The sequence below is a fragment of the Lissotriton vulgaris genome, chromosome 6, assembly GCF_964263255.1.
Source record: "Lissotriton vulgaris chromosome 6, aLisVul1.2, whole genome shotgun sequence".
Lineage (NCBI taxonomy): Eukaryota > Metazoa > Chordata > Amphibia > Caudata > Salamandridae > Lissotriton > Lissotriton vulgaris.
In genome coordinates this window covers 1,163,258,006-1,163,276,671 of record NC_141694.1, presented here as the reverse complement: position 1 = coordinate 1,163,276,671, position 18,666 = coordinate 1,163,258,006, and the positions used below count along the sequence as shown (strand labels likewise).

The 18,666-nt window shown below is 43.4% G+C and overlaps 1 protein-coding gene across 3 annotated transcripts in view; it reads right to left on the bottom strand.

Annotated features, from left to right (window-relative positions):
- The window catches only part of MAP3K4 (mitogen-activated protein kinase kinase kinase 4), a 474,364-nt gene that overhangs the window by 25,652 nt on the left and 430,046 nt on the right, over positions 1-18,666 (bottom strand). For all 3 annotated transcript variants that reach the window (XM_086927243.1, XM_086927245.1, XM_086927246.1), the window contains 2 exons: positions 3,286-3,356; positions 2,299-2,415 (listed from right to left, as the gene is read on the bottom strand). In XM_086927243.1, coding sequence (XP_086783369.1) covers positions 2,299-2,415; positions 3,286-3,356 — 188 coding nt within the window. The remainder of the gene's footprint in view (positions 1-2,298; positions 2,416-3,285; positions 3,357-18,666) is intronic.

Below are 18,666 nucleotides of genomic sequence, written 5' to 3'. Positions count from 1 at the left end.
ATATCCTTTGACAAAGGTAATAGGCGTATACACTTTATTCAGCATTTTTATAATGTGCACAGAACTGAAGAGCTGAATATCCCGTGTTGTGGCAAAGAGAAAATCTGATTAACCAAATGTTACCAATTGAAGATTATAATGACCCAGTGACTATTCATCAAATGATTACTAGGAAGTCAGAAGGTAAGGGATAGAGAGATAGGGGTTAACTTAATTGAGAATGAAGAAAGGCTAGAAAAATATGAATAGTTTGGGGTAGTTTACAGTAGGGGAGAGAAGGCAGAATGAGAAGAGAGTAGGGAATTCAAATGTGTTAGTTTTAAAAGGAAGAATGGAAGATCGGAAATTATGAGGAAAGGGCTGTATGAAGTCAATGAAAGATGCATGTGGGCTGATCTCCAACATGGGACCTTTTCAGATGTTAAAAAGAGGCCATTCCACAGAATGGGGAGGTGGGAGGAGGTGAAGAATCTGCAGACAGAGTATCCTACAGAAAGAGCAATAATGTTGTAAGGAACTAGGGGGCATATTATCAAGGGGGTTTATCTCCGCTTTTTTGGCTTTAAAAGCCAAGAAAGCGGAGATAAAATTATCTCCCTATTACCTAGCTGTCGCTAACACCAGTTGGCGACAGCTAGTAGGAGATAGCGACCATCTTGGGCCCCACTTTGCATGTCAGATGTTAGCGACTGGAAACAGTCGCTAACATCACTATCTCCTATTACCAACTTTTGGAGATATTAGCGCTAAGCGCAAATATCTCCAAAAGCTAACACCTGCCCTGAGCAGTTCTTAGCCATTTTATCAAATGGGAGGTGGATAACATGACTAAGAGCATTGCTCAGTAATGCCTGAATATCGCTGACTTTTCAGCGATATTCATGCATTGCGGCCGATTTTTATCGCATTCGCGATAAACCATGGTAATACCAAGGTTTATCTGCGATAAAAATCGCCGCAGGCCGGCAATACATTTTTGTCTCTAACCAAGAAATAGCGATAATTATTGCTATTGCTTGGTAAAATGCCCCTGGGTCTTCTACTGGATAATTCTAACCACAGAGACCTCCCTTGAGAAAGGATACCAAAGCTGTACCTCCCCAGGTAGAGAGTCAGTGCCATGCACTCATGTGACACTTCACTCACCTGTCCCCCTCACTGTTCAATATGCAACTCACTCAAACAAGCCCGTCAGTAATCATACATTCATTCGTCCCATTCTGAACTTGCATTCGCACTCAAATTCATACGGCCACCTCACTCACCCGGAAGTCACTCCTCTACCCTACTCACGCACTGTTGCATCACTTACCGTGCATCACATGGGGACTCTTGTCACCCACACAGTGCAGAGGGTTTATGTGCCTGCTACAAAGAATATGTACCATGCCTCAATTCCAGTAGCCCTGCTTACAGGTTTAGAAATTTTTGTCATGAGGGGGTCCTCACGCCTCAAAATGTTGACAGGGGGGTCTCAGCATCCAAAAGTTTGAAGACCTCTGCACTAGGACATCATCAAATCTATTGCACAAGGGCAGAACAATGTACATTACGGTATTCAGCTGTTGAAAACATTCTGCAAGCATCTGTCATTCACATCAGATAATTTGATTGGTTTCTTTCCATGAAAATAGAAAGATAAAAAATAAGAAAATAAATGATGACAATACATCTAGTCCTTTTGCTGTATCAACTCATCTTTGTTTACTTCAAGGCAATCTTATACTAGCTTTGAAAGAAAAAAAACAGCAGAGAAATACAGATTAACCCCTTCGATGCGGCCGCGATTTTTCCCGTGTGCGGCCGCCGGCCGAACACGGGCGGGCCATGACGAACCCCAGACGTCATCAGCACACGAGCACTGTAGTGCATGACGGCTGGGGTTCGTCATCAGCATGGAAGGGGTTAAAAATATGCAAGTTCCCGGTGTACTGTGATGCTCTTCTTAGGTCTTCCAACATCCCCCCTCCTCTCTGTGAAATTATCAATTTTGTGCACACATGAGGACTAAATAAATTAACATTAGATTGTGCATCTTAATTGTGGAATGCAGTTCCGAGTGATGAAGTGGTCCGGCCTAGCTGAGAAACTCACAGGAACATGCTAAACCATGTCCATTTCATAACAATCTACAATGCATAGCATGCAGATTCTTACAGGTTAAATATTTCGATCTGTAGTCTTTTATGTCATAGACAATGGGCCCTGTCAAGCATAGATGTGATTAAAGGAAACAGCACATCCTTTGTTGCATTCCATTTTGTCCAGTCCTAAAGAGAATCATAAATATGCGCTTACTCTGTGGAGTTCCACTCCGAAATAGCGGACAAGGTTTGGATGTTTTAGTCCTTCAAATATTTTCAGTTCATCTGCAGTTTCTTTAATAGTTTTGTGGTCGTTCGGCTGAAATCTGATCTACAAGAGACAATGGAGAAGAACAAATTGCTAACTTAGGCAACCATGTAAGTTATTCTTTATTGTACCACCTTATTAATTCTACCACTTCCTTATAACAGGATCTTAGACTCATCTTAAAAAGTTATAGAGAAAAAAAAGCAGGTGACACTAATCAGAATGTATATCCCCACCCCAGCACAGGAACCATGTCATGCTACACTTTCCTGATTTAACTCAGTTTCTGCTATTTCCACCCAAAACCATATGGACGCTAGCTGAGCACTAAAAGGGATACTTAAAAGTTGTGTGAATGCATAGAGTATATCTATAAACCATTGCAAAAGAATTAATCAACATGTGTGCATTACAGATGGACGTGCACATAGTACACACTGAAAAGGCTCAAGCTGGTGTGAACAGAAGTGGGAACTTGTGATGCCCTTCCTCAAAAGTGTTTTAAAATGAAGCCTGTACTCAGATGAAGAGCACCCTGCCCCCCGTCCTAATTCCATAGGAATGACTGTTCTGACTCCTAAATCTTGAAAAACAATTAATGTACACTCCTAGCATTAGTGAGCGCCCCACAATCTGGGTATAATCAAAAAGCATGGAATATTTTTCTTCCAAGTGGACTGAGTCTATAATGGATAAAATAATGCAAACCACAGTTTGCAGAGCTACATAATAACTGTGTTTTTACCATGTTCTGAGAAATTTGTGGTTGGTGGTGAAACAATGACATTGCTTTACGATGTCTACGAGGAATGACAGCTGCCTTCTACTTTCGCTGAGAATACAATTTTGATTAAAAAAATTTGTTGAAGATCCAAAACTAGGCATTTCAATTGAACATAGTTTGTGCTGTAGGTCACCACTAATTATACTCACTTCCTTCATTGCCATAAGTTCGCCAGTGTCCACACTGATACAGGTATAGACTTTTCCATACTGGCCTTCCCCTGGAAATCATAAAACAAAATAGTAATTAAATGACATTTAAAAGTTGCAACTATTATCTAGTTATATTTGGTGAAACTATTTTAGCTTAGAAGAAGAAAGAAATAAGGGAGCAGACATTCTATATTTTATATAAAGATAAGATGGCATGAAAGACAACAACAAAAATGTAAGATTCTATTACAACATACTTTAACGGACACTCCACATAATCATACACCCCACAATAGCAAAACCCAATGTTAAAAAACAAAAGAACAAAAAGATTTTTTTTTAAATGATAGAAATATTTCCTAAGGAGTTATAATTTAGCTGAGGTTTCATAAGTGTTCACCTTTAGGCCGTAAGTAGTTTCTATAACAGCACTTCATGTTACCTACTATTTCTTATTAATTGATATTTCCAGAATGAAGGGTTAACAAATTTACCATTCATTGCTTAATGATCGAACGTCCATTTGAAAGCAAGGTTATGCTATTAATATCAGAGCAGACCTTAAACTCATTGTACGTAGTGTTTTCCTCAAATGGCCCCCTTATCCAGAAATTCATGGTTTGAAAGCATCTGCACCATAAACAAAGGTTAGCGTTTGTGGGGTTAAAAAGTAGCAACTTCTTGTTATGGTGTGATGTTCATCTCTTGTAGAAAACAAAGAGCAGCTGGAGTGACATACTGATTGGAAACCCAGAGTGACATTTTCAGAGTAGGATAGACTACTTAACCCAACATATGCTTAACGTGGTATAGTTAAATTAAGTATTATAGTATTCAAAGGGGAAGTCAATGTTGCTATTAGAAAAAGGCACCAATGTAATATTTTGTCGGAGACACTGTTGTATATTACATTTTGCGAGTCGCAAAGCGACGCAATTTGCGACTCACAAACGGGGCCGGGCTGGCAACAGGGCGTTTTGGCATGCTGCCGAGCTGGGGGCTGATGCCACTGCGGTGGGGGCTAATTTCGTTGATGGAGACCTGCGTGTGCTTCGAAATAAACAAAGCAATACGAATTTTGTTCAGCACACACAGGTCCCCATTAACGAAATCAGCCCCCAGCTCGGCAGCATGTAAAAACGCCTGGTAGCCAGTCCGACCCTGCTCACAAATTGTAAGGGTCGTACATCTGGCCCTAGTCCTTTAGCTTCATCACATTACCACTGCATGGGACCACGTGCTTGAAGATGAAAAGATCTAAAATTGTGTATACAGCTTTAAGGTTTTTGAAGCGAGGAGAGCATGCATGCGCACACTTGATCCCCTCTCCCATACTATTCCTGCATTGCTTTAGTCTCAACATTACAGAATGCAAGCGAGCAGCCATTGAACTAGCTTTGAAATTTTACAGAATGCAAGTTGAATAGCCTACGTGGATGTCCCCAAAGCCCTTACAGCTAATCTACTAAAACTTCATGGAAACAACACCATCTGTGTTAGCATGCATACACACAGAAGCTTGATCCTTGAATGTCGTAGCAGTGGGAAACACAAGCAATGGGCCATGAGCAGGTGAGAGCTGTCACAATATAGGTGGCAAATGTTAGAGAAAAAATTTGTGAACCCTCAGTGCAATCGACCTAGAAACTTTCATTTAGATTGTGGATGGCTTCTTCTACAGACATGAGTCTTTTGTTATTAATAATGGGGGTCAGACGTCCTAGCTGGTTTGGAAATGCGCAACTAACTTTGAAAGGACATAAGGTTGTCTCTGGAGGGCAAGCCTGTGTACGCTGAAGACCATGAACGTTCACATCAGGAAAATTCTCTGGTCTACAGTCTCATCAATCGCTGGAAATGAAAGCTTATAAATATGTTTCCAAGTAAAAGAATAAGAACATAAAATACCCATGGCATTCAGAATAGGCTCACATAGTGAAAATAATATTCAGTTTTAATCCATTCAGAGAATTTGAATATGCTAGAGGAAAATATTCAATAAGCCGGAAACAAACACTGTTGTATGACAGAACCCTGCATGCATTTACCCCTTATGCCTTTACAAAGCAGTTACTATCCCGACTGCGACGTTACCATGTGTTACTTTACCACGCAAGTCGTTACAATGACTTGCTTTAGGGGGCGCTGGATTTTGGAATAGTATAAATTACTATTCCAACTGCAGTCTACGCAACAGTAGGGACGGTGGTGGACTTAAAAATCCAATACCAGTCCAACAACGCTCTCCCTATCGAAAGTCGTTGCAGCAATTTGTGGATTAAAGTAAGGCTAGTAACATCGCGGTCAGGGTAGTGACTACATTGTAAAGGCTGGAGTTTGTTCAGACTGAGGGGTAAAGGATGTTTTCCAAGAAACACTGTGTTTTTTTTTACCGTTGGGACAAGTACTAGTCAAAAAATGTGGATGAATATTAATCTAAATTCCAGAGGCAGTTAATTCAGAATGGACAACATCCTAATATCAATAAGGAAACATGAGATAGAGTTCCAGTCCAGGCTAATAACTAAATATAGGACAAACTTCATAATTGTGCAATGGAATGTAGATGGATGTTACCTTGTTGCTTGTATCACCCTCAGATTTGAGTCACTAGGTTTGTTTTGCATAACTCTAACTACCTATAAGCCATGAATCGAGTTTTGTGCTAAAATATAGGGGTGGAGATGTGCTTTCTTTTCCCACACACAAAATCAGGCTTCCCAGAAAGGGTGAACATCGTGTTACAGCCAAACTCAGGAGATCAAAGTATCAAAATCTGAATTGTAAGCTGTGACCAAACCTTTCACTTTAGCAGCTGACGTTCTTTTTCAATCTTTCCTATAATGATCAGTCAAGGAGAAACACGTCTCCTTTGTATTACCAACTTTTGCCAATAAAAGAAACAAAGGTGAAACAATTCGGAGTTGGGAGTTTTAATGCCAAGTTGGGTCATTCAGGGCAAAATGCGATCTGTTGCAATGCTATGGAGAGGCTGTTTGTCAGTTTCTACTTCAATGGGACATTATGCTGTCTAATGGGTTCAATGGCCCTGATATTCTTGACGCCTACACATTTCACTAGAATGTGCATGTCTTCCAGTTATAACTTATTTGTAGTGTACCCTTTACCAGAACGATCTCAGCCAGAAAACTATGAAATCATTAAGCATGGGCCTTATTCACCTTCAACTAGAGCCACCAATTCTCAAAAGTACTTGAGTGGGGAGAACATATATTTCTAATATGCTGTAATTTTGTTGGAAATGAGTATAAGAGAAAATGTTTAAAAATACTTTATCTACTACTTGTAACTCTTATTCACACCAATTTTTGGGAATCATCAAGGGGACAGTACACTTCACTTAGAGATATACAAGAATATGAAGCTGAGAGGCTATAGGGGACACAACATACCCTTCACACATGGCCAAAGACTACAGATTGCTCAATTCAAATACAAAAGAAAAAAAACAATACAAAGGCCCACTATTGGCAATATATAAACCAGGGACGGCAGGGGCACCCTGGTAAGCGAGAGAAGCCAACAGACGACAGAGTAGTGAATTGCCAAAAGTTTAGTTACTAATGCTCTACATATGCCTTTTAAAACTTGAGGAGAGAAACGCCCAACACGAGCAAACAAGAGGGTGAAAGCTTAAGCAAGGCTTAGATATTAGTTACTGATAATGAGTGTTGTTACTCCCTAGTCTAACTAGGCATCAATACCTACCTGGCTTATTTAGATCCCTGGAGATCCACAGTGTGTAGATTATTATTTTTCCACATACATCATGCATGTCAATGCATCCAACACATATGCAGTTGAAATTCACCCACAGGCATTAAGCTATGGCTATCTAGATTTTTTTGTGCCTGATCCTGTGCCTAACAGTCTCTAAGTATTGATTGGGTAAAGTGAGTTCCTGGTTTGGACCAGACTGAATGCCATAACAGCAATGGTTTAGCCTCTATATGTCCATAGTGGGGTGGAGACCTAATTCCGTGTGCGTAATAGTTTCGGGGGGTGAATGTGGTCTGCCAATAGTCTTCTCAGGAATTCATTCTCCTGTCTTTGCTTAATTGTAGTAATTCCGTCCTCCCATATTCCTGCATCATATGTTGCAGTGGCAACCGTTTTAGCGTTATAGAGGGTTAACATTTCTTTTATTGGTTTGGTCCCAAGTTTAGTAGCAAATCTAAAAAAAACGTGTTATCCTTAGCATATTAAAGAGCTAATTTCCCTATGATATTTCTAGCCCCCATCTGCAGAAAACCGTAGATCTAAATAACAAAAATGTTTTGTAGTTGACATCTTGCTTCCTTTCATATATAACGGGTGAATCTTCCCTTCTTCTCACATGACACGGTAAATGTGTTTCCCTAATGTATCCTTAAGTCTATGTTTTCCATATACTCAGTGAAGGAATTAAGAAAGGCTCTGTGGACTTATCAGGATTAAAGCTATTAGCACTGTGTCATCTGCATTAAGAAGGATCTGTATGGGGCATAAACCTACTCTGGGAGTGTCAAAACCAAGTGACTGCAATTTCTCGATAACATTATTATAAATGGAGAAAAGAATGGGTGCCAATACTCATCCTTGCCGTACTCCTCTTTTCATCCCAAATTGCTTTGTGGGCTCCCTTCAGTCCACACTGAACTCTCGCTGGAAGGTTACTATACATATATACTAATAATGAGACTATCTCCTTCGGAACACCCAGAGAAATCATGCACTTCCAAAGCTTCTTTTGATTTACCATGTCAAACTCACAACTTCGTCTATGAAACACATCTGTATTATTCCCCAGCAGGAGGTTTAAATTAAGACATTGTTCCACGGTCCTCAGCCCTCTTCTAAAGTTTGGGCACTAGACAAAATGTTATTATCCTCAGCCAATTGATCTAGTCTTTCTAGGACTAGCCTTCCTAATATTTTGACTGAGGAATTCAACAGAGAAATTGGTCTATAGCACCATTTTTGGAGCCCTTCTGACAAATTGGAATTATTTGAGATTCAGACCAGAAAGATGGTATAATACTGGACTGTATTCAGGACTTTGGTAAGCAGGGGTGCCCATAGGGCTAAGAGATATTTATAGGTGTCCACGGGAACACTAAAAGGGCCCGGTGCTTCCTCCTGTGGACTTCTGGCTAATACTCTATTTACCTACTCTAGGGAAAAGTGAATACAAATTTGTGATTATTCTGTTTACCCCTCCTCTTCTCCATCTAGATCTAAGGATGACAGAAAGATCGAGGAGAAATGATCCACCCATGCCTCCGCAGGGAATGAACTGTCAAGGTTAGGTGTAGAATTAGCACTAATAAGGGGGAATCTAGCGTCTTCCAGAATAATGTGCAAGTGAAAGAATGAATACAGGGCATAATTATGTATATAAAGTCTGACAATTATAGATAAACGATGGTGGTGAAAAAAACATATGGTGCAGAGGCACTGAAACCCTGATGCTTGCTGGCTCAACAGGCTTACATGAAGGCTACTAGAAAGAATCTTTCCCAATCAAAGATTTTCATTAACAAGAAGGCATTAGTCTGAAAAGAGGTTTTGTAATAATAAGGGCCAGTTCCTTATTCGCAGTCCAGTGAAGATGTGATTCCCTCACTGAAAAAAGTTGACAAAAAGTTTGAAAGCGTCACCCAACCAAGAAGGTGACAGGAAGGCACTATGCAGACAGTAAAAAGCATCTCATAACTCAGTATGGCCTCCTTATTGCATGCATTTTACATACCTAACCGTAGTTTACAGGGCTTTCTAATGGATCCTTTACAGTGATATGGGTGAAATGCTATAGCTACCATCAATAAAAAACAATTAAAAAGGCAATACATTTAGGATTTGGGATTATGGTTTCTTTTAAAAATTTTAAAGAATAAGTTACTTACCTTCAGTAATGCCTTATCTTTTTTTTTTTTTTTACAGTTTTATATAGCGCAAACTTGACCCGAATCAGGTATCAAAGCGCTTTACATAGCACCAGTTGCATTACATGAGGACACATATCTGGTTGAGACATGATCAAGCTGCAGTTTCCTTACCATTAAATTTCCAAAGCGTCAGACTGGATACAGAAGAATTTTCTTTGAGTAGTACCCTTGCGCGGCATTAGGTGGCGTCAGTCGGCTGTGTGTGATGTTGTTGGTGTCATCTCTGCCATTGTGATGTCCGTGTCACCTTTCGAGGTGCAACCCCAGTGCATTGACGTCAATTACTTTGCAAGACTTTCCACACAAGGGCGCTGAGCCAGAAGTCCACTGACATTAGTGTGTTTTGAGTAACTAGGGCCCTGGTGTTGGGAAGCCCTGACCCTAAAACCCTGTCTGTAGAGCAGGGATGATGGATGGGTCGGTAAGGACTCTGGGGCTAAATCAGGTCTCTACCAAGGGTTTACCAAATGTAAGGAACTTGTTCATCTGATACAGACATCTAGCTGCAGATTCCTTACCTCTGAATAGATACCCAAGCAATACTATCCCGGGAGAGGAACTGCGGACAAGTTTAGACCAGGAAGTCCTGCAGGACAGATTAGCCAAAAAGGCTGCTGAGGAGCGTAGAAAGTGGCAAGGTAACTGCTTGCCCCACGTGGAATGTTGTGACCAGTTTCAGTAAGAAAGAGGCCCTATTGCAAAGCACCAACTTATCAAGAAAGATAGTCCAGTAAGGAGGCTTGGATGACAGAGCCTGCAATTCCCTTACCCTCCTGGCAGAAGCTATTGCCACTAGAAAGGCTGTCTTGATGGTAAGCAGCCCGGACAGGCAGTTGTGCAGTGGTTCAAACTGAGCACACACCAGGAAGAAGAGAACAAAATTAAGGTCCCACTCATGCATGATGAAAGGGACCGGTGAAAACATATGTACAAGTCCCTTAAGAAATCTATTTACAATAGGAGATTTAAATAAAGAGGGCTGGCCTGGCAGCCTCAAGAAGGCCGACAGGTCCAAAAGGTAACCTTTGAGAGTGCCCAGAGCAGTGCCCTGCTGGGCAAGGATCAAAATAAAGCGACAGACTTGAGAGAGGAAAGCACAAAGAGGATCTATCGATCTTTCTCCACAATATTTTACAAACTTGTGCCACCGGCAGGCTTGCACTGCCTTGGTAGAGGGATGTCTGCCTGCCAAAATAACATTACAAACTTCGCAAGGAAGGATGAATACCGTCAACAGCGCTGCTCAATCTCCACGCAAGAAGGCATAGAGTTGATAGGTCCCGGTGGAGGACCTTCCCCTGCTGCTGCGACACAAGATCCTCCCAGGGGTCAGCCTGATCGGAGAATAGATGCTCAGTTGGAGAAGCTTGAGATACCAGACTCTCCGCACCCATTCCGGAGCCAAAAGATGACTGTGGCCGGGTCACTCCAGATCTTCACTCTGGACCGGAGTGGTATTGGCGGAAAAGTGCACAGGATGCCTGAGCTCCACTTGCGACGGAAAGCGTTGCCAAGCGAGAGCTGCCCAGGAAACTCCAGCGCCCTCTCGGTGGAGGCGAATATATCTAACCAAGGCTCTCCCCCACTGCTAAAAGAAACCTTGCACCACCTCCGGATGGAGAGGCCATTTGTGATCTGCTAGGCATCGATGGCTGAGTTTGTCCACTCTGGTGTTCAGAGAACCTGTCAGGTGCTGAATCACCAGGGAAATGCCTTTCTGTTCCAGACATGTCCAAAGATGCAGGGCTTCTTGACAAAAGGTCCACCAAACCCGCCCCCCCCCCCCCAAGTTTGTTGCATTACCACATGGTGGTGTTGTCTGTGAACAGTTGAACCACCTTTCCCTTTAGTAAAGAAAGGCTTTCAATGCAAAGCATTTTGCTAGGACTTCCAGCAAGTTGAGGTGAAGTCTGGACTCCGCCGGAGACCAGAGTCCTATGACCTCCACCTCTACCAAATGGCTGTCCCATCCCAGAAGTGACACATCTGTCACTACTGTGTAGTATGGTTGGGGAAGGGAGAGGGGTCTTTCTCTGACCCAATGCAATCTGTTCAGTTCCCTCTCCTGAGATCTGGACCAATGAAGAGAGATTTCCCTGATGCTGCTCCCACTGGAATTTCAAGTCCAGGTGGAGGTGGGAGACGACAGCCTGGAGCGAACTCCCCTCCAACATCCAGGCGTAGAGGTAGGATAAGACTGGCACCCCTGATCTGTGCAGATGAGCTGCGACCACCAACATCACCTTGGTGAACTCCTGAGGAGCGCTGGTAAGGCTAAAGTAGTGAACTGAAAGTTCTTGTGGCTTACCTTGGGGTAGTGCCGATGGTGAGGCAGAATGGGAATGTGAAAACTGGAGTCCTGCAAGGCCAAAGCTACCATCCAGTCTCCCAGGTATAGGACAGACAAACCTGAGCCAGAGTGAGCATCTTCCACTTTTCCTTTTTGAGGAAGTAGTTGAGGGTTCGCAGATCTAGGATGAGACGCAGGCCCTTATAGTTTTTCAGGACCAGAAAGTAGCAGGAATAGCAACCACAGCCTTCTTATGGTGACAGAACCTTCACCATGGATCCCTTGACAAAGAGAGTCAAAACTTCCTTTTGGAGCAAAATTATATGATCCTCTTCAGCAGGTAGTAAGTTACAGCCATTGAGGGATGGGTAGTCTTGAAGAGGAGGGCGTAGCCCCTTCAGACTATCTGAGGAACCCACCGGTCTAACATAATGTTCTGCCAGTGGCAAAGATGGTGACTGATCCTGCCACCAACTGGCCTTCCAAGATCTTGCAGAGCTGGAATAGGAAGGTTTGGAGGCTGAGGGTGCCGTGGGGTGGTGGACTGACCAGACATCTGGCTGCCTGATCCAAAGGGCCGCAACGAGCTGCACCCACAGCCCGAGCAGAGGTTGTTGGACTTGCGCAGTCTTACAGCTTGAATAGGGCTGCGCGGCTGCAGCCCCCTTCCGTAGCCACACAGGGCGAAAAAAAGATGAGGGGCATGTGGCCACTGAGAGGCCCAATGAGTTGGCCGCAGCCCGGGAGTCCTTAAAACACTCCAGCGCCATGTCTGCTTTAGCTCTGAAGAGACGGGTGCCATCAAAGGGCATGTCCATGAGAGAGGCCTGGACGTCTGCTGAAAAGTCAGAAGACCGTAACCAGCTGTCTAGCAGCTTCTGTTGTTGAAATTGCTCTGCTCAGTGACTCAGTGGTGTCGAGTACACAATGAATGGTGGACTTTGTTGCATTTCTCCAGTCTGACAATGTTTGGGAGAGGATTGCCCAGGCCTCCTCCGAAACATGTGGCAGCACTTGCACAACCGTTTCCCACCCAAATGTGGGAATAACAGCCCAATAAGAATGCAGTGTTCACTGACCGCAATGCCAAGCTGGAGGAAAAAAACAGTTTCTTACCCCAACTATCCAGCCTCTTGGATTCCCTACGGAAGGAAGGGAACACATGCCTTGAGATTTAGAAGCTTGGACTACAAAGCTCTTGGGGTAGGGTGGTTGGTGAGGAAAGATGGGTCACCCGGTGTAGGGCGATAGCGGTGGGCAATTGTCCTATTCACAGGAGTCCCTGTACTGGGCTTGGACCAGGTGCTCTGTAGGACATCAGTTAAGGGCTTGTTGAAAGGCAGCAAGGGTTTTGATGAGGAGACACCAGGCTGCAGGACCTCCGTCAAGATTTTTGTCTTGACTGCCACAGAAGGGAGCATAAGGCCCAGGACCTCGGCTGCCATTCGTGCTACCATTGAGTAGTATGTTCCCTTCTCCGTAGCCATGATAGGGGAGAAAGCAGGCCAGAATCTGGAGAGGTGTCCAGACCACTGGCCTCACCCAGATCCTCATACCAGATCATGTCGTGGTAGGGCTGGTCTTGTAAAGGGTCCAGCGACACCTCCCAATCTTTCTTTTAGAAATGAGGTTGGCACCACTGGAGGGCATGTGCGGCACCGGGAGTCTCAGCATCTGGACTGGCGCCGGGGAAGGTACAAGTGTACGCCCGGCGTCGGTACGGATCCATGGGGGTCGTAGGGGGCATCAACGTTGGGGCAGGAGCTGCTGGCACGGAACCTGATGGAGCCTCATCTGAGTCTAAGGGGGCTAAAGGTGCGCCAGTAGGGTCAGGCCGCCCAAATACGAGGCACATAGGGTCAATCCAATTCCTGAGAAAGCTGGGGAATGGAGAGTCGAGCCAGGCACAGGTTCTGAGGAATGAGGCCTAGAATACCTAGGCTCCTACACCACGTCCGCCTATTGGACTGGGAGAAGTTGAAGCGTGCTTCTGCTTTTTATGTTTTTTATGCTTCTTACCTGATTGACTCGAATACTTTGGGTGGGAGGACGAAGACTTGGGGCTCCCGGAGCTGTCCCCGGACCTTCCTTTTAACCAGGCCCACGAACAAGACCTCCGGGGCGAATGACGCTATGCCGAGAGCCGGGCCGCAAGCAGCTTTAGGGACTGCTCTCTCAAAGCTTTAGGAGCCAGCACCCAGCAATCAAGCACGACTTGGGAGCCGTGGTCACGCTCCAGGCACCATAGACATACTAAGTGTGGATCCATCATGGACATAGTATGGTGGCAGGTGCCGCACGGTTTGAATCAGACGCTTTCTTGAATATAGTGAAAAAATCTTCCCACCAATAACCGCTTGACAAAATGTGGAAAAAAGACTGTTAAAAAGTGGCAGAGGGTAGCTCTCTTCACAGATCTGGCTGGCTGGCACGCAAAGAAACTATATGAGTTCAGCGCGTTAGTGTGGAGCCTATATAGGTGAAGCAGATGTCACAATGGCGGCGGTAGTGCCAACAATGTCACAGGGAGCCGAATGACACTACCTGATAACACGCAAGGGTATTACTCTAAGTAAAATCTTCAGTAATCAATCTGATGCCTGGGAAATTCAAAGATAAGGAACTGCGGCTAAATGTCTCTATCAGATAATCAGATATTATCATTTCTTTTTTAGGTTTTATAGAATGTAGAACATGTATTCCTAAGAAGATAAAAGCAGTTCTGGTTTCTAATGTATTCCTAAATAATGTTTTAGATGATTAAGAGGGAAAAAAATATCAGCAAAACATTCCCTGACTCGTTATTGCCGAAGGGGGGAAATGGTGCTTACTCTCAGAAGTTGTGGGCAGTGGCAAAGTGGTCAACCTGAGGGTAACTTCAAGTGTTGAAGATCCACCAGGAAACCTTGGTGGTTAACTCCTTTATGTATGAAGCATGACAAAGCCTGCCATATTAGCTGTCTCTAAAGTTTGCAGAAACAATTTCCCCCTTCACCTTCTACATGGCTAATGACAAGGTAGATGTTGTGGCAGACAACTGATTCTTATGGGAATATCAAGAGTATTATGTTCTCAATGTATATTTTGTCTTTATGGAGATATTGGAATTGTATTTATTTATATAGCACTTATTATCCCTTTTTGGCAAGATGCACGCTACCCCAGAACCTGAGGTGGATTAGTATAAGGAAATAAACCTTGTTAATTTGAGTGGTGGACATGTGAGTCTGTTAGTTGGACTGAATACGATAAAGGAGGGTTAGAGGAGGGAAGAGTCTAGAAAGTGTTATTTAGGAGATCATAGTAATAAAATGAGGTTTCGGGTAAGTCAAAGGAGGGAAGAGTCTAAATTGGATTATTAGGTGAGATCACAGTAGTAAAATAAGGTTTGGTATGAGTCAACGAAGGGATAGAGGAAAAATTGGGTTGTAGGTAGATCATAGCAGAGCTGTACAATGAGGTTTGAGATAAGTCACAGAGTGGCGGTAGAGGATATACTGAAAGAGGTATAGGATAAGACAGAGTAGTGAATTGGAAAGAGATGAAGGTTTTTGTTTTTTAAATGAGGGATTTAGTTCTGGTAGTGATCTCTTTATGTTCCCCTCCTAGGACTATTAAGAGACAAAACTTGGGATATTTGTAACTCTCAATTGCCAAATTTATTTCCTGTAGAGGAGAGTGTATGGAACTATATTTTTGAACATGGTCATCAGCCATCTGGTGCTCTGGGTTCACCATGCTGATGAAGTGCTGTGGCTCTGAAGCCTCTGGTGGCAGACCCCAGTGTGCGGAGTGTGTTCAAACAATTCTGCTTGCTGGACACTGCAAACTATAGGCACTGGATCCAAATAACCCTGTTCTTCACACATAAGGAGGCAGAGATTTCCGATGGATAAAATTGTGTTGCCCATGCTGATATATTTGGCAGTCAATGTGGGTAGAATAACCAACCAAAAATGTAGGGTTTTACTTTGTTAATACTGTCTACAATGCATACCACAAAAAAGGACAGATTGCCTCCTCAGAGGATGAAATAAAAGTAGGCATAAACAATGCCATGTTTGAAGTGAGAACAGCATTTTCACAAAATTGTCCATGGTAAACCTCTCCAATGAGAGAAACTACTTCAGCTCCCAGACTTCACATATAAGTTGTTATCCTCTTAAAATATAAGTGAGTTTCAGCTTATGGACTTAGCAAGATGACTCGGAGGTAAGAGCCGAGATAAGATGTTTTACCCCTGCATGGTGAGGACATTGGTCTTAACAGTATTGGGAATTACTGCACAGTTGGTTGAAAGTGTGGAAAAGCTTCTCCTAGGTTACTATTCAAGTATGGGCACTCGAGCTTGAGGAAAAATCAAGTCAAGCGGGGAGACTCTACATCAGGAATTGAAGGATTAGCATGCTAAAAAAGAAACTATCTGCAGTGTTCTAGACAACACTAGGTTTGGGCCCTGGTAAGAAAAACCACGGGAACTGCCTTTTGTTGCCATCACTCTTTTAGCACCATTGCTTAGTAAATATCCTGGTATATTATGTATTGTTTCCAAACATCAGACAAAACAGTGATGAAAAGCATGCTTGAAGAGCTGTACATGTATCTTTCACCAAATGAACCAGTTTAATCTGTCTGCCGGACGTGAAAAGGGAATGGTTAACTTGAATTGATCAGGGGCTGAGACGGCTACCATTCTTTAGTGTCATTTGCAATTCTGCAGAGTATCGCTCCAGGTGAAGAGTGGGGAGCCGAGAAGCGTGAAATTGGCCTTTACAGTCTGAATTAGGTATGCAGAGGGAGAACCTGATGTTTAAACTGCATCTTGAAAGTTTGTTACTTCAGTCTGCAATAAAACACTACCACCATTTTCTAGCTGCTTATACAGCTAGAGGACAATTTCTGGGAGACTGCGACTGAAAGCACAAGGCGTGCTCTTTCCCGTGTGCCACACTTCCTTTTCACTCTAAAATCCATGATAGAAAACTATTAATTTGTAACCTTTGGAATGACTGCATATTTATCAGACTGGAGATGAGGCTGAGACTCCCTGCAAATGCTTCGAGGCATGGCACCTGAGCTGCTTAAAAGTCTCTGGCACCACAAAAACCATCATATTTTGCCAGCTAAATGTTGCTGAAAGCTACGCAGTGAGAGTGACTCAAAAGGTGAATGTTCTTCTTGAGCAGTGCGGCCCTGCAGTGAAAGGGTGCCAATGCCAAACCAGCAGATTGAGGCCATGCAAGGTCCTCCCCAAAACAGCTAACTAATAAAATGTCTGCAAATCTTGCAGTTGGGGTGTATGTCTGAGGAAGCTATGATAAAAAATGCATGCTATTGTGTCATTATAGAATAGACAAAAAAAGAACTCATACAAAAGCAACTGAAAAAATAAGGTATGGTTTCCAGTGGTCACCAGTTGGTGGAAAACCTGTAACTGATGTCTGAGGCACACAAGTTAAGTGCGGCGAAGGAAATTTCCTTACACCTCTTGGTCACTCATTTTTACTCTATCTACTTGCATATTCCTCATCTTGGGAATGCTCCCAAGCAAAATACTGGATCTGTAAACTTTGCAATAGCTCCCCTGTATGACAGGAGGCATTGCGTAGCTCCAGAGATATCTAAAGGACTTTCATCGGATGAGCTACGACAGAGCCATAAAGGAAGCCAACTTGCTTGTTGACACCAGTTCCTGCTATTATTTCCACACCCTAAGAGGAGGAGACAAGATGATTGAACATTGGCAGAGTGAACAATATAACTAACTTGGGATAGTAATACTAAAATCTACAAGATCCTTCCTCTTGACAGGGGAGGGCATGCGGTGAGAAATTTGCAGGTTGATATAGTATCCACTAGAAATACTATTAACAAATGCAACTAACTTTTCCTTCAGAATTGGAAAAAAGAGGGCATCCATACAGTCAAACCAAACTGATGGGCACGTACCAGAGTCCCTGACTTTTCCTCCAGCTTTTTGCCATAACAGACTGAGTCTTTCATCCGACACTATTGCAACTGAGATCTGTGGTGGAGCAGCAGATGGTGTCCTTAATGTTGAAGCAACTTTGGGGGTGGGTCCGAATAGTTAGCCCTGTGTTGAAGCAGGAACCACAGATTGAACCTCAGTTGAGGGGTCTGAAGGTTCCTTGGGGCAGGAAGGCACATCAGAGGGAGATGGAGCCAGCACAGCTGGATTAGAGGCCACCACATGGTGAAGTCAGTACATGCTCTGGAAATAGGCCTAATTTCTCCAAGAACGGCAGAGGCTTCAAAGAGGACACAGAAGGTGGATTTGAGGGCAGGGACAGCAAACTTTCTGAACTATCCCTAGAACAGAAGCAACGTCCAAGGGATGACAGACATATCACATTTGTGATGTTTTTTGCTAGAGAATTTTTCCTTGTAGTGCTCCCTTTCACATGACTTACCTCTGGCAGGAGACCTCTAGTGGGAACAATCCTTGAGCATGAGCCATAAAGAACGCGGCTTCCATCTTCTTGATCACCTTGGGAGTGCACAAGGCCGCACTTATCACAGGAGGTGGAGCTGTGCTTGAGGCCCAGATAACAAAGACAGGCATCAGGGGAATCTGAGATTGACACCTGTTTAAGGCAGGAATGACACCACCTGAAGTACGTGACTTTAATGAGGACATGACCTTAACAGTACACTGCGAAAATAATATTAGAGGAGAAAATTGGTAAAAACAGAAGAGAGAGGGTCAGGGCCCAGATCCAAGGTGCAGAAAAAATGGAAATGACATCAGGGCACAAGGTGGTATCTTCTATGGCTCAAGGACGCCACATCCGAAAGAGGGCCTGGAGCCATTACGCCAGGCGAGGCCACAAGTTGGCACTAGGGAGCTATTGGAAAGTTTCAGAATCGAGTATTGCACCTGGAAATATTTGTAGGTAGAACATGAACTTGGTTAAGGAAGGTGCTGGATATAGGAACACTACACTTCTGTTCTGGGGAGGCTCAGCTTTTTCAACAAATGGCTTGAAAGTCCCCATTATAGCTGTCAAATAAGTTACAAAATCTATAATCCTACAATCTGTTCTAGTGCCTTTACTAGGCAATGTGACAAAACATCGAAACACAACTCTGTCACTGTTTTGCTATGAAATAGCCATAGAT